Here is a 15,578-nt window from a genome sequence, read left to right on the forward strand (position 1 = left end):
TTCAGTACTTTTTTAAGGTAAAATTGTTTATGAAATTGTTTACCTAGTATATTTATTTGTGCCCAATTTATATGCATAAAGTGGGACCCAGCTCAAATATCAATATGAGTCAAAGCATAATAAAGCTATGAGCCAACAACCGTTTGCGTTACCCAATAGTCCAATACAACTCTTTTCTTGTTTGCCGCAAATTTTAACATGCACCATGGTGCATGTTAAACTGTGTGCACCACCAGTAATAAGATGTCATGTATTTAACAATTTGTCATCACTATCAACAAGTGAATTGCTAAATACCGCCAACGTTTTTTATCAAACCGCCAACAAAAGTAATGAAGAGACAAGATTACCCTTATTATCCCAATTTGGCTCTCTCTCTCTCCTAAGTCCATCAATATTCAACACTCAAATTCAACCATCAACCACCATCAAAATTAGAGCAACCACCACTGCCACAACCCACACCACCGCCACCTCCCACACTACCACAAGTCCACGACCACTAGTCCACCACCAGCACCCACCATCAAGGTCCACAACCACAAAGAGGTATTGTCTTATATTTTTTATATTACCCAACAGAAGCAGTCAACATCCATCAATAAAACGACGACCCACCACCTTCCTTCGTCGGAGGAAGGTGGTGTTTTTTTAAATCCGGCGACCAACACAACCGGCGCGCAAAACCGATCAACCGGCATGGTAATCGGCGTTCAAAACCGGTTACCTTAGCGGTTGACTAGTTTTGGACGCCGGTAACCGTGGTCAACCGGAGGCCAAAACCGGTCAACCTACACGGTAACCGGTTTTGGACGCCGGTTACCGGCGATGTCCACCAGTTTTGACTGCCGATTGATGACGCCGGAATAATTTAAAAAAAAAAAGTATCCCCTTTCCCACCATCACGTCAATACATTCACCATCCTATGTATTCGCGGTCGTCGTTGTCTTGTACTCGCCAACCCCTTCACTGTCACAAAACTTTAACCACCGCAGCCGCCTCCCTACATTGTTGTGTTGCCGCTGTCCTTCACCTCTGCCCAATGTGGTTGTGTGGATAGTTGGTGACAGTAATGTTGGTCGTGGATGGTCAAAGGGAGGAAAACAAAAAAAGAAATAGTAAGGGTACTATTGTCTCTTTACATCAAATGTTGGCGGTTTTGATAAATAATGTTGGCGGTATTTAACACCCCCCATATTATATCTCAGTATTTTCTCTTTCCTCTCTTCTCCTCCCTTACACTTTCTTAATTTCTGATTTCTCCTCCTCCATTTTCTCTCTCCTCTATTTTTCTCTCTCTTAAATTCTTTCATTATTTTGTTTTTGATTTAATTTCTTCATCACTATTTTTCATCACCATAGATCGAGATCCTTTATATCTTCCTCTTACAATTCATAATTTCTAGCTAATTTCTCTCACCTCTAATTTTCTTTTTCTTAAACTCATTCATTGTTGTTGATTTAATTCTTTCATCGCCATTGTTGATGATTACCATATATTAATTTCAAAATTCGTTTTCTTCAACCTTCAATTATATTTGAAGCTTTGTTAATGGAGTTTTTGCAAAGAAGTGATGTTTAAAATGGCGGATTTGACGAGGAGAAGGTGTTTAAGACGACGGAGATGATAATATTCCAATGAGATTCCATTGTCTAAATCACTATGGCTAGGTTTGAATTTCGAAATATGTAGATTTCATATTATTTGATTTTTTTTGTTAGTGATATATGTGTATTCTATTATTAATAGATCTGTTTTTTGTTATATTTTGGTTTTTTTGAACATTTTAAGTTAAAATATGAACGTAGGATACGTTTCCTATAAATATATATTTTTACTGACATATATTTTTGGATTTATGAACATCTTAACTATAATTTTGAACATGTGATACATTTCTTATGAACTCTTTTTAGATCTATGTATTTTGTAATCATTTTAAAAAAAAATTAAATTAAATTTAAAAAAAAAATGGTGTTCTATATATACTTTATAATCTATATATTTGAACATTTGATTCTTTGGATATGATAATATATTTTGTTTTCGATTTATGATTTAAAACCTTCTTATGTTTTGTAATTATGAACCTATTATGTTAGATATTTGGATATGTATATGTTTGTATGAACAATTGAGTTAGATTGATTATTTGAAAGATATTCATATATTTAATGTTATGTAAGCTGTTGAAAGTTTGTTGAATTTAATTTTCGATTTTTTTTTTTATGATTTTCAATATCATTTATAATTTAATTGTTGAATTGATACTTTAATTTGTATTTTATGAATATAATTTATTTATATCATGTTTTTGAACATTTTCTTAATTTGAGTAACACACTTTCCATTGTATTTATTATCAAAATTGTTATTAGCGGTATCATATTATGAACACTGTTTCTATTTTTATGAACATTTTAGGTTACTTTAATGAATCTTTCCGTTTTACATTATTCTCTGAGTATGTGTATTTGCTGTTAAGAAAATAATTGTAACGTAATTATGAACATTTTTTTCCAATATTTGAACTTCGTTGTTTTATTTTTGAACTCCAGTACTGATTATTATGAGTTGTGTTTGTTTATTGCAGTTAGAACGTATGAAGTTGTTTATGAGGAAAGTCTGAAGGCTGAGCAACATTCTAAGCAGTGTCTTCAGATCAAGAAGTTTTTGAAGGGTGTTTAGTGGTTGGGATTCAGAAGTTTATGTAGGGTGTTCAGTGGTTTGTGGTTAGGGTTAAAAAATTTTTATAGGGGTTTCAAAGGTTTTATAGGGTGTTTAGTGGTTTGTGGTTAGGGTTCAAAAAATTTTGTCGGGGTTTCAGAGGTTTCGTAGGGTGTTCCGTGGTTTGTGGTTGGGGTTCAAAAGTTTTTGTAAGGTGTTCATAAGTTTTGGTAGGGTGTTCAGTGGTTCGTGGTTGGGTTTCAAAACTTTTTGTTGGGTGTTTAGTGGTTTGTGGTTGGGGTTCAGAAGTTTTTGTAGGGGGTTCAGAACTTTTTGTAGGGTGTTCATTGGTTTGTAGTTGGGGTTCAAAAGTTTTGTAGGGTATTTAGTGGTTTGTGGTTGGGGTTTTTTAAAGTTTTTGTAGGGTGTTTAGAGGTTTTTGTAAGGTGTTCAGTGGTTTGTAGTTAGGGTTCAGAAGTTTTTGTAGAGGATTCAGAGGTTTTTGTAGGGTGTTTAGTGGTTTGTGGTTGGGGTTCAGAAGTTGTTGTAGGTTGTATAAAGGTTTTTGTAGGTTGTTTAGTGGTTCGTGGTTGGGGTTAAGAAGTTTTTGTAGTGGGTTCAAAGGTTTTTGTAGGGTGTTCAATGGTTTGTAGTAGGGGTTCAGAAGTTTTTGTAAGAGGTTCATTCCTGAACCGTTGTTGATTCCTGAACTTCTAGTGCTTCTTCAAGCTAACCTACTTCTTGGGAGCTTTTACTTTTTGTTACTCTGCTTGTTGTAGGAATTTTTTCCTTCAGCTTTTTAAAAAGGGCATTCAACAGTGGTCTTTGAAGGGGGGTTCAGAGGTTTCTAGGTGCTTTTCACTTGTTTCTTGGGGCTTTTCATCGGTTTCTACTAGGTTATTTGGGTTTTGTGGTGGCTTTTCAATGGTTTTTGGGGGCTTTCTAGTGGTTTCTGGAGGCTTTACAGAAGTTAATTGGGGCTGTTCAATATTTTGTGGGTGTAGTTATGATGTTTATGGGGGCTGATCAGTGTTTTGTGGGGGGGGGGGGTAGTTCAAAGTCTGTAGGGGTTGTTTAATGTTTTGTGTGGCTGATTAGTGTTTTTGGGGCTGATCAGTATTTTATGGGGGTAGATCAGATGTTTCAGGATGCTAATTAGTGGTTTGTGGGGGCAAATAAGTGGTTTGTGAAGGCTGATCAGTGGCTATTATGTGTTGTTCATAAGTTTCTGGTGGCTGTTCAGTACTTGGTTCATCAATCTGATAATTAAAAATCAAACAACAAAGTGAGCAAACAAATAATATCTAAACAAATTATTACATCATACGAACGTATTTAATTGAATTTCTAAACAAATTAGTACATCATAAAGCATAATATATGGACATAAAGCACAACATATATGAACATCAAACAAAAAATATATCTATAACTATTAAAAGTGAGAAGTTTGCAAGTTGTAAACTCCTTAGTAATAGTGTGATGACAATTTTGCCCCTCAAAAAGTACAATTACGATTTTGCCCTTATTTTGCAGCTGGTGATTTCTTGGTTCCCACTGTTCTCTCTGCCAAAATGCTTAGGTTGTGATCTGTTGGCTGTTGATTGCTTGGGTTTGCTTTGCCCCATTATTCACTTTTCTTTTTTTTTTGAAAAGCTTATTCACTTTTCCTCTCCTCCTTACATTTTCTGACCTTCATTTTTCACTTTTTCAGTTTTCCTCCTCTTCTCCCCTCTCTTTTCACGTTCATAGGTTTTTTTTTTCCCATTTAGGGAAATTCAAAGCTAGAGTTAGGGTTAGAAATTTCCTAAAATCCTCCTTTAATCTTCCTACAATTCGAATTGGAATTAGGATTCCCAGCAATTCTAGCACTACCCATTGTTTCTCTAGCTACGCTCATCAGTTTTTATCTCTTCCATTTTCATCTTCTCTGCTCCTCCTCCATTGAAGCAACTTCAGAGAATCAGAGGTAAGATGGTTTAATTTTAATTATTTGAATATCAATTTGCCTATCTAAGTGCGATTATTTAATTGTTAGTATAGTCAATTTGGGGTTTTCGATTACTGAATCGGCAATTTAGCACCGACAATTCTGGGTACTTGAAATTCTCCCCCTTTTTCTATGATCTGGATTTTTGATTTTTAAAGATATAGATCGAGTTTTGAAATTCTTTTGGTTTAGTTATGGAAATTGAGGTTTATTTTTAACTTAAATTTTCGATCTTTCGTGACTTAGGATTAGGGTTTTCGTTCGGGAACTTTTTTGGGTGGTGTTCAAATAGTGGGGGATCTGACCAACGGCTTAGTAAGAAGTATAGAATTAATAAGCCGATTTTACTTGCGGGTCTCACCGAGGTTGATCTTATGCGGGTTGCTGACTTAGGGGAGGTAATTGCTTCTATAATTTTATTTTATTTTATTTTTTGCTGTAATTTCAACTAAATTCTTAATTTTATTTTATTTTATTTTTGCTGTAATTTTAAAATAATTGGTGTTGATTTCTCGTTCATTCTTCATCCACTATTTCTTATTTTCGTTGTTTTCTTCAGATGAGGATTATTGATAGGGTGGCTTAAATGGGGATTATTGGATTTGATTTTATTAATTATAATCAATGTTGTTGTTGTTTGTGTTTTTTGGAATTGATGGAATTTCACTTTGATTTATTAAGAAACAAGATCAGTTGAAGCTATGCAATTTTTTTGTGAAATTCGAACAGATTTGTAGGTGGTTTGGCGATTTTTTTTGGGGTTTGCAGCAAGATGACTAGACTTCTTTAATGGAAGCAAGAGGGTTTTAATTCTCCTCCCTTTTCTACGATCTGGGATTTTTTTGGGGTATAAGGCTTTAGAATTCTTTTGGTTTTTCTGGTGTTTTATTTTTGTTTTATAAAATAGTTAGGATTTGGGTGTTTTATTTTCAGTTTGATTTAGGAATTCTGATGATTTTTATAGATTACCTAATTAATTAATTTTGTTTTTAGTTTCTCGAATTTAATTGATTTAGGGTTCTGATGAGTTTTGCTTTTGGATTGCAGCTTATCAAGACCAGTTCGGCCTAATTCATGTGATGAAACTCGGAATAGGCATGCGAGCAAATAGATGGAGGTTGGTTTAATCCGGAATATGGCACCAAAATGGTGCTGCCTCAGTTCTTTTACCTATGTTTTTCGTTTTAGATTAATTTATTCTTCGAATGTTTAGGGTTGAATATTTTAGGGTAATTTTGCTCTTACTACTGTTTTTGCTGTAATTTAAGATCGTAAATCGTATACCAACAGTTGAGATAGTTATAATCGGTCGTTTACATACAAACAATTGTGCACATAATAAAACACAATGCTTGGAATGTTATCTTTCTGATGGTTAGGATGGAGATTATCTTTCTGACCCTTATTCTGGTTTTTCAAATCACCCTCTTCCTTGCCATTTTCACACTGCCCATTTTGGACTTGTTAAGGTTCTGCTAAATTATACAAGGTTTATGCTCTTATACTTTCAGTAGTCAAAGTTATTTAGAAAGGTGCATGACCACAATGTACTTGTGTATTGCTTGGTGGCTTATGAGTTCTGATTGCATATCAGTGTGTGTGAGGCAGTGAGGGGAGTCTAAATTGGTCTGTGTTCTCATGGGAATGTGATTAGTGTTCAGCAGTTGATAGTTGGTTTGTATATTTTTTTTTTTTTTTGGAAAATAATAGTTGGTTTGTATTGTTCTCATGGTAGTGTGACTTGCTTTATTTGATTTCCCTGAATTGCTTTATTTGATTTCTCCTGAATTGCTCAGTTTTCGGTGGGTTGCATTCCTCCCTTCTTGAAGAAGGGTCTCTTTGCTCAGTTGAGGTACCATTTGGTCTATCCTCTTTCTTTTTAAAAAAATTATTTCGATTATTCCATAATAATTATTATCAATTTCACTTAATGTATTGTTTTGATGATCCAATTTTCAGCGTTCTTGGTCGACTTGTCGCTCATGGATTTCTAGGTTTGCTTTGGTGGTGTGGCCTTCTCTTACCCTGTTGCTCTTCCCGAGGAACGTCGTCATCTTGAGCATGCCCAGAAACATGGTCATTGATCTCCCTCCTTTTTCAGGTTATTTTGGTTTGGATTGTTTCAAATTGATTCTAAATTTTGTTGATTTTATTTTTATTGGATTTGGAGCTTGTTATGTTGATTGGATCGGGAATTTGATCTTCAAATTATTGGGTTTTATGTTTTGATGATTTGAGATTTTTTTTGGTGAAATGTGCCTTTTAATTTCGCATTTTCTTTTGATTGATTGGTTTATACTCGGTTATTTGGGTTATATTGTTGAATTATGTATAGTCAATTTGGGGTTTTCGCTTATTTAGGGTTTCGAGTTCATCAATTTGGGTTTCTTTTTGGTCCAACTTGTGCCATCTATTAATTTTGGGATTTTTTTTTTTTTTTTTGTTGTTTCTGAGGGTTTTTGGTACATAGAAATGTGTGAAAGCTGCAAGCTTTGTTCTGGGTTTGTGTTTTTTTTTACAACTGATTTTTTTACAACTGAATTAGTTCTGCTGATTTCTTCATATTAACCCCCAATTTGTGTAGAAAGTTTGGATTTTATTTGAATGGCAGCTAACAAGTCATAGATTGGCTCATCTTGTTTCACAAAACAGCTTTTAAATTCTGGGTTAAGTGGATATGCGGTAAGAAAGAGACATTTTAAGGCGCTTAAGAATGAGTTTTCGACTCGAAAAAGTATCTGAATTCATGAATCTATGCATTGAACCAGGTCGGATGAGGGAGTTTGTTTTCAATCTTTTATTACAGTAGTTTTATTTGGGATTTTGGGGGGATTTAAGTGCATGGTTTGGGAATTTTAATTCAAAATGTTTGATATTGTTAATAATTTATGAATTTGAGCCTTAAAATTTCTTCAAAATGGATTGTTAGGTGGGATGCTTTGCAATCGTGAATAATGGAGCAGCCAGTAGCGAAACCCAAGGACGGTGGCTGAACAATCAGAAGAATTTGAAGAAATACAGCTTGGCCCTTTTCCGAACTAAAACTTACAGGTATAATTGTCAAAATTTTCCTCATTTTTCTCTCATCAACTTGATAATTACCTCTATTTATCTGGAATTTCTTCATTTTCTATCAATTTTATCTCACCCCCATCTCTTAAAAGTGAGAAGTTGGCAAGTTGAAAATCTCTTAGTAATAGTGTGATGACCATTTTGCCCCTGAAAAAGTACAATTACAATGTTGCCCTTATTTTTGCTGCTTGTGATCTATTGGCTTCCACTCTTTTCTCTGCCAAAATGCTAGCTGGTGTTCTGTTTTACCTCTTTCCCTCTGTTCACCTTTTGCTTTCCACATTCATCACTTTCTCCAAGATTACAATCAAAATTCAATCTTTGACCTAGGGTTACCATCTGAATTCGATCCCCATTTTCTCTCTCTTTCTCTCTCATTGAACAACAATGGAGTTGGGTAGATTTATCAACGAGCTTCGAGGTGTTACAGTGAAGGAAGTTCCCGACAAGGTGAAGCCTATGCTATCTCGACATTATTCGCAGCACTGAAGCGACTTCTTGGTTTCCACTCCTTCATGAGGTAAGATTTTCTTTCTTATTAATCATCCCGTATCAATTTCACAATCTAGGTTTTGTCGAAATTTATATACTTTTTTCCTTGAATGATTTAGCAAATTATGGCTCTAGGGTTTGTAAATTTTGCGTTATTTTGTTTATTTGCAGAAACAAACAGATTACAAGATGCCTCACTCTCGATCTCACCCAAATCGACGAGGACTCTGTTCGTATGTCTCCTGCTAATGATTCGGCACAGTAAGGTTAATTTATACCTTTAATTTCAATAATTTAAATTGATTTTCTAGAATTTTGGATGAAAATTGAATAGTTGTTTGGGTTTTGTGAAAATTATGTCATTTCCCCTCTAATTTATCTTCAGAGATCTCCCGTTGACCATGACAAATTTCGTTTTTCATTTATTACCTTTTATTGGTGAAAATTGCTTTGCACTTCTTTATTTTTATTTTTTAATTTTATTTATTTCTTTTTTATTTAATTTGGGGGAAATTTGATGTATGAACTATGAATGTATGATTTTAAAGGGTTTTTTGGGTAATTGATTTTCAGAGCGCGGGAATTGTTCTATTACTTGACAGGGGATCAGGTTGATTATGGTGAAGAAGACAGCAAATCATGTGGACATCGCAATTTGGAAGAATTTATGAACAATGTTCTTCAATGGGGTTTTTTTTGTTCTTTGTGCCCATTCTTCTCAATCTTAATTTTCTCACTAGATTGTGCCCGATCTTCTCTGGTAAGTTCTCTGATGTTACCTAAATTAACGAAATGTTGTTCTAATTAAATTTGAATTCGTTTTAGTTTTTGTTCAGTAATAATATTGTTGTTTCTTTCAATTTTCGTTTTTGGGTACTGAATTGTATTTGATTCTTTTTTCCCCTTTTTTGTCCTACCTCAATCCCTAATCTCTTTCGGACCAAGAGAGAATTGAGAAAGATAATTGGACCAAAGTAGTACACAAGACAAATATTTTAGGACGGACGAAGTATTTCGTAAAAAACAAGTTCAGTTTAGTTGTTTATTCTAATTGAAAACTTTTCACCTAGCATAAAAAGTATTCTAATTGCTGAATCATAGGATTACAAAAAGTGAGGAAAAATTGACCTTTGACTCTGCATTTTAAATCAAGAAATTGTGATTCTTTCCCTTTTATGCCTCCTCCCTGTCCAGCCATGAAATTATATAGATTTGCTATTCTAATGTTTGGGTGTAATTCCGTATAAACTTCATGTCTAGCTCTATCCGCTGGTTTGATTGAGTATAGTGATATTCTTAGGCTCCTATTTGGTATTTTTGGGGTATATTAGATAGCCCCCACCTTGGCATATGATTCCTGCAATTTTGTGTATACTGCACCTTCATGTTTAGCTCTCTCCACTGGTTTTATTGAGTACAGTGATATTCTTAGGCTCGTTTTTGGTATCTTGCAATTTTGTGTATACTGCTTGTCCTTGTAATATATTATTTGATTACTTTCCTAAATTATATTACAGATTAGAGAAAAAAAAAGCAGAAGTTGAAAAGCCCAAAAGTACGTTTGTTCGGAGAGCATCTTTTGCCAGCTTGGTGGACTTTATGATTAGCAACAAGAGTTACTTTTCTCAGGTAATTGGATCAACTTATTGCTGCACACATTTGGCAAAATTATTTCTTTGGTTAAGTTTAATCATTGTGTATTATTGAGCAGCGTGGACAGCTAAAACGACCAGACCATGCTGATCTGCGGTATAAATGAAGGATATATGCTCGGCCTCTACAACATTGGAAGGTTCTAACACTGAAATCTGTTGTCATATTTGCTTGCTTCTTTTCTTGTTTAATCTCATTCCTTATGATGTTCCAGAGCCTTGACAAGAATTGCTTGGGTCCATCGAGGAAAGCGTATTGTAGCTCTCTAAACTTGCTTCTCCTTAGAGAGGTGAGTGGATTAAATAGTTCTGGATTGTTTATCATACTTGTTTATCATACTGGCTGCCACCTTGATGTTTAAGGTGCCTTTAAATTAAGGTACAGTGGGATGATTGATAACTTTTTAGAAAGGACTTTGATTATGTTTACACACTGAATCTAAGACATCAACTGCTTTGTGTCCATAGTTGCATACCAATATGTAATAAACTGATTTAAGGAGGGGCACTTTGGATATTCTAGAATCTTTAGGTTAAGTCCTTAGTTTTTATTATAAATAGAGAAAGAGGGGGAAAGGAGAAGGCATGTGGATTTTGGAGTAAGTAGTAATAGAGTAGCAGTAGTTGTAGAGTAGCAATAGAGTAGTAGTTGTAGTATTCTCCAAGACTCAAATCTCTTAGCTTAGCCCTTAGCAACTTTTGTAGCCATTATTTACAAATATCAATCAAAATACCTAAGCTTTCCTCTGATTCTGATTTTACTGTTACATTCAAGCAAAAAGAATTACTCAGTCTATAACATAATATATTTCATTTGAAAATGAAAAAGTTTCTGAGAAATATTCTGCTTACTCTGAGAATCACATTGAATCTGAGACATCAACTGCTTTGCGTGCATAGTTGCATACCAATGTATTTCATTTGAAAATGAAAAAGTTTCTGAGAAATATTCTGCTATGGCGTAATGTTGAGGCATGGTGTGGCATTTAATGGTGAAACATTTTGCTGATTATTATTTTTTTTATTTGTTTTTATGGTCTAAAACTGAATTTTCTTCATGGCTGTGGCATTTTGTCTTCATAGTTGTATTTTTCCCAAATGTCCTTTATTAAAAGAAAAAGGAACGCAAAGGAATTGTTGCTAGACTAGATTCCTAGGTAATTTGAACTGATGATCTATTTACGAAATGGCCGAGATTTGGATAGGATTCTTGAAACACCATCTGAATTTTTGCTTAGAAAGAAAACAATGGTTATAAAGGTTCTTTCGTATATCTATGGGGCACTTTATTAAGGGAAGGAAATGCATATGATTGTTAGATTTGTGGCTCTATCTGCTTAAGGTATTTCATGACCTGCTTGAAATGTAAAGATAGGTTGCATGTTGCCTTTGAATGTTGAATATATATATTTGGGTGATTAGTTATAAAACTGATAGTGTTGGACTCTTGGGTGCCATTGACATCATTCTTAAATTTGTTTGCAGGTAAAGAGAAGTCACCACTGCTTGATTATAATGGAGGAACTAGATTCCCGCGCGTGTGATGATGATGGTGGCGGTGGTGGTTCTTGGAGTAGCGGGTTTTTCTTGACGGACCTTATCAGAATTTTAGACGGAGATAAATGGTTGCGGTCAAGTATCTATATGTAGTTACTATCTTGCAAGTCTTTTATGCTCTGATTATACGGTCCACATAGTAATATTCTGTAGCTCATGGGGTGATTCCCATGACAAAACGATGTATTGATCTGGCAACAAATGAGTTCCATTGATATTCCATAATGCATCATAGTACTGTATCATTTTTCACAATCTTTTATCTTTTGGGTTGAACAACAACACTTCAAATTTGTTAGGCATAAAAAGTGAATGTGGAGTAGCTTGTAGCTAACTATGATTAAAGTCATCAATGTTGCCCCCAAGTGTTAAGTTATGTTAACCCCACGACCTCACATACAAAGATTTTTCGATTAGATTTTTCGAAATTTTTAAAATTCTTTTTCAAATTTGCATTCGATATTTGTTTTCCGGATTGGATATTGGTTCTAAATGAAAATTTCGATCAATTCAATTCCTTGTTATATCTAATATTCATATATAGACATTTTCAATTTCCAACATTGATTTAGAAAATGTTTTACTTATTTGAACTTATTGAATCATTTTAGATGCAATAAAAAAAAAAAAAAAAAAAAAAAATCGGAACTCCAACATTATTGTTAACAAGCATGTCCTACATCACGTTTTGCCATTTGGAGCGCGCGCATTAGAGATAAACCAAGATATATAAAAGGGAAAGGGGAGAGTGATAGGGGGGAAGGGGCTTTAAAGAGAAGGATCAAGTGCAAGCTATAATTGCCAAAGCCTTTTAGAGATGGTATAAGGACAAGTCATCTGAATAGTAGCACATTTAACATAAAAGCTAAACATTATGGTAGAATTGTGGTAGAATTATGGCATATTTAACATAAAAGTTGAACCACAGCGTGTGACAGGGGTTACCCGAGTTATTTTGTTAGGGGTTATCCGAGTTATGCAGTCAGGGTTTACTCAAGTTACTCGATCAAGGATTACATGTGGGGTTTAGATAGGGGTTACTCGAGAGGTTCACTCGGTTAAGGGTTACTTGAGGGATTACTCGATCAGGAGTTACTCGAATTACTAAGTTAAGGGTTTGGGTTACTCGAGTTACTCGGTCATGGGTTACTCGAGTTACATGGTAAGGGGTTATTTAAGGAGTTCGGTCGGGGGTTACTTGGTCAAGTTACTTGGGGTTAATTCAAAGGTTGCTTGAGGAATTACTCAGTTCAGGTTAGTCAGTCAGGGGTTACTTAAGATAAAGGAGGAGAGGAAGGGAAGAAGAGAAAGGGATAAGGAGGTAGAGAAACAAGGGCCAAAATATAGAGAATCATTGAGAGATAGGAAGGGAACTTGGAAAGCGAAGGGTTTGAAGAGAGAGACAAAGAGGGGCTAAAAGATAGGGCACACTGAAAACTAAAGATACCTGTTCAAAAGAGATAAGTGGTAGGCTAGAAGAAGGGATAAAGGTCGGGAAAAAAAAGTTAGAAAACATGGGAGGGATAGAAATATGGGTTACGAAGGAAGGAGGATGAGATAGAGAGAGGCTAAAAAAAGATATAAGGACTGTAGAAATGCAAGGGGGTTAGAAGAGAAATAAAGAGAAATAGGGAATAGGACTCAAAGAAAGAAGAATATATGATAAAGAACGATCCTTCCTTCAAAAAAAAAAAAAAATAATAAAGAACAAAGGAGAAGGCTTGAGGGAGAAAGAGAGAAAAGGAGTAAGTGCGACCTATAATTTTCAATTATTGTTTTACTTTTTCTCACTTATTTGAACTCAATTTTGTGACAACATATATTATCAAACAACAACTTTTTGGTGCAGCAAGCCACACCGTGTGGCAGAGTTACCCGAGTTATCTTCTTAAGGGTTATCGGGGTTATGCAGTCAGGAATTACTCGAGCTACTCGATCATGAGTTATTTGTAGGGTTCAGATAGAGGTTACTTGAGAGGTTCACTCTATTAAGGGTTATTTGAGAGATTACTCGATCAAGGGTTACTCGAATTACTCGGTCAAGGGTTACTCGAGGAATTACTCGGTCATGGGTTACTCGAGGAATTACTCGGTCATGGGTTACTCGAGTTACTCGGTCAGGGGTTACTCGAGTTACTAGGTAAGGGTATTTAAGGAGTTCAGTCAGGGGTTACTTGAGTAATTCGGTCAGGGTTACTTAAAGAGTTTAGTCAGGGGTTACTTAGTCAGCGGTTACCTGAGGGTTCATTTAAGAATTACTTGAAAAATTACTCAGTCCGGGGTTAGTCAGAACTTAAGATAGAGGAGGAGAGGAAGGGGAGAAGGAGAGGAAGGGAAAAGGAGGTAGCGAAACAAGGGCTATATAAACAGGAAGAGACGATAAACAGAAAGGGAAACACCCCATAATTAATATTCACATTAGAAAATTATTGCTTCATAAACAACAACATTATTGATCTATATATAGCAATAACGTTATATTTGTAGATGCAACAAATACTATATCAAAATACAAAAGAATAATTACACATTTACGTTAAATGCAAAACAAAACTATTCCGATTCGCCAAATGGAGCGCGCGCATCGCGCGCGCGGAAGTCGTAAACTAGTGAACATAAATATACTTCTTAATTGGATTTCCTAATATTTTTTTTGTCTAATTCTTCCAACAATTTTTTATGAACAATTGGACTTCCTTCAGATATATCATCTAACTTCTTCTTTTTTGGTGTTTTGATATTGAACATTAGAATAATTGGATTATTAAAAAAAATTTAGGGTTTAATTTAGTATTTAATTCCAAAATCAACAATTTAAGATAAAATTGGGATTTTGAGCAATATATTAATTACACTTCTTCATCTTCATTAATCGGAGAACACAGTTGTGATTTTCTGCAAAAATTAAATTGAAAGATAAAAATTAAATTTACAATTATATTCATGAATTTTGAAATTTGTTGAATAATATTAGCAAATTTAAAGAAATTTAAGTAATGTTCACCTTTTAGAAAGAGTAATCTTTCGTTATTTGTTTTATTTATGTCGATAAAGCAGTTTTTTGTAAGAGATTAAAATGGAGGGAGGAAAGAGAAAATTAAAGTGAGTAAATGAGGAAAGATTATGAAATTATGAGATGAAACATAATTTTTCAACAAATTAAAAAATTGATCTGACGGTTGAGAAAGGAGGAAACAATTTTTTCTTACTAAAAATCTGAATAAATATTGGGCTAGTATGTAATGGGCATGTTTTTGGGGTAGATATAGCTACTGGGCTGTTATTTGGGCCTGGTGTATGTAATACCAATTGCTTATTTGCTATCTAACCTTCACTCACAATTCACAAATCACAATTGAAGTTACTTATGTACCTAATCTTCCTCGGTCTCACCTTAATCACCCGAAAAAGCTACACATACATTCACTGTATGTGGGAGCCACATACATTGTGACATGGCAGCTTTTGATTGGGTGTTTGTTTGGGGCCCAAGTTCCACTAATATTCAGATTTCATTCAAATTTGAATGAAAATTCAAAGGTTTGAAATTCAAATTAATTTGTCATTTCCAATGCAATTCATTTATTATTTTTTTTTTTAAAAAAAAATTAAAAAAAAAAATTATTTCTACAACATCGATGAACAACTTTTAGAGAGAGGACGATATGGACGACAATGGAAGATGAACAAAAAAACCTTGAAGTTGCTTCATTATACATGCAGAAGCTTAAATTTACATCATCCGCAAAGATTATTTTGTTTAATTGAACAAAATAATCGTTGTTTACCTGAGAATATTGAGAAATTTGAGTTAATTAGGTGTCTGAAATTTTCGATTTGGGGGTTTTCGAATTGGATTTATTCCAGTTAATTGTGTAAACGTTTATATATTATTTGTAGTATCTATTGTGTTATATATTTTGCAGTTTAATTGACTTATTCTTCCTCCATTAATCGTCCCCTATTTGTAAATGAGTATGTTTGCAGAATATACTAATTTTCAATTGAAACAATGAAATGGGTATGTTCTTTGTCCTATTGATTTCAAATAAAATTGGATATTTTGTTGGAATGCTATATTTGTTATAGGCACACAAGTAACCGAGGGCCAAATTGATTAATAAGTAATTAGGAGATTTGAAAGTC

At 34.3% G+C, this 15,578-nt stretch overlaps 1 protein-coding gene across 4 annotated transcripts; it reads left to right on the top strand.

Moving 5' to 3' along the window:
• The first annotated feature begins 4,262 nt into the window (after positions 1-4,262).
• LOC145605141 (uncharacterized) lies at positions 4,263-11,687 on the top strand. Of its 4 annotated transcripts, XM_081661166.1 has the most exons (12): positions 4,263-4,638; positions 4,906-5,057; positions 5,389-5,462; positions 5,707-5,776; positions 7,589-7,710; positions 8,162-8,251; positions 8,395-8,484; positions 8,797-8,983; positions 9,741-9,852; positions 9,935-10,015; positions 10,091-10,165; positions 11,361-11,687. In XM_081661166.1, exons 4-9 carry the CDS (start codon positions 5,771-5,773, stop codon positions 9,765-9,767), a joined length of 522 nt encoding a protein of 173 aa, XP_081517292.1. In that variant the 5' UTR covers positions 4,263-4,638; positions 4,906-5,057; positions 5,389-5,462; positions 5,707-5,770; the 3' UTR covers positions 9,768-9,852; positions 9,935-10,015; positions 10,091-10,165; positions 11,361-11,687. The 4 variants fall into 4 exon arrangements, with proteins under 4 accessions (XP_081517292.1, XP_081517294.1, XP_081517293.1 ...); XM_081661168.1 differs by lacking the exon at positions 4,906-5,057; XM_081661165.1 differs by lacking the exon at positions 5,389-5,462 and having other exon boundaries at positions 4,295-4,638.
• Positions 11,688-15,578: the final 3,891 nt, after the last annotated feature.

Source organism: Chenopodium album, chromosome 22, assembly GCF_948465745.1.
Source record: "Chenopodium album chromosome 22, dcCheAlbu1.1, whole genome shotgun sequence".
Taxonomy (NCBI): Eukaryota; Viridiplantae; Streptophyta; class Magnoliopsida; order Caryophyllales; family Amaranthaceae; genus Chenopodium; species Chenopodium album.

Excerpts from the sequence above, each read along its gene's own strand:
- LOC145605141 (XM_081661166.1), top strand. Across the intron at positions 7,711-8,161 it reads TTCCGAACTAAAACTTACAG|TGAAGGAAGTTCCCGACAAG; the intron begins GTATAATTGTCA and ends GAGGTGTTACAG. Across the intron at positions 8,252-8,394 it reads GGTTTCCACTCCTTCATGAG|AAACAAACAGATTACAAGAT; the intron begins GTAAGATTTTCT and ends GTTTATTTGCAG.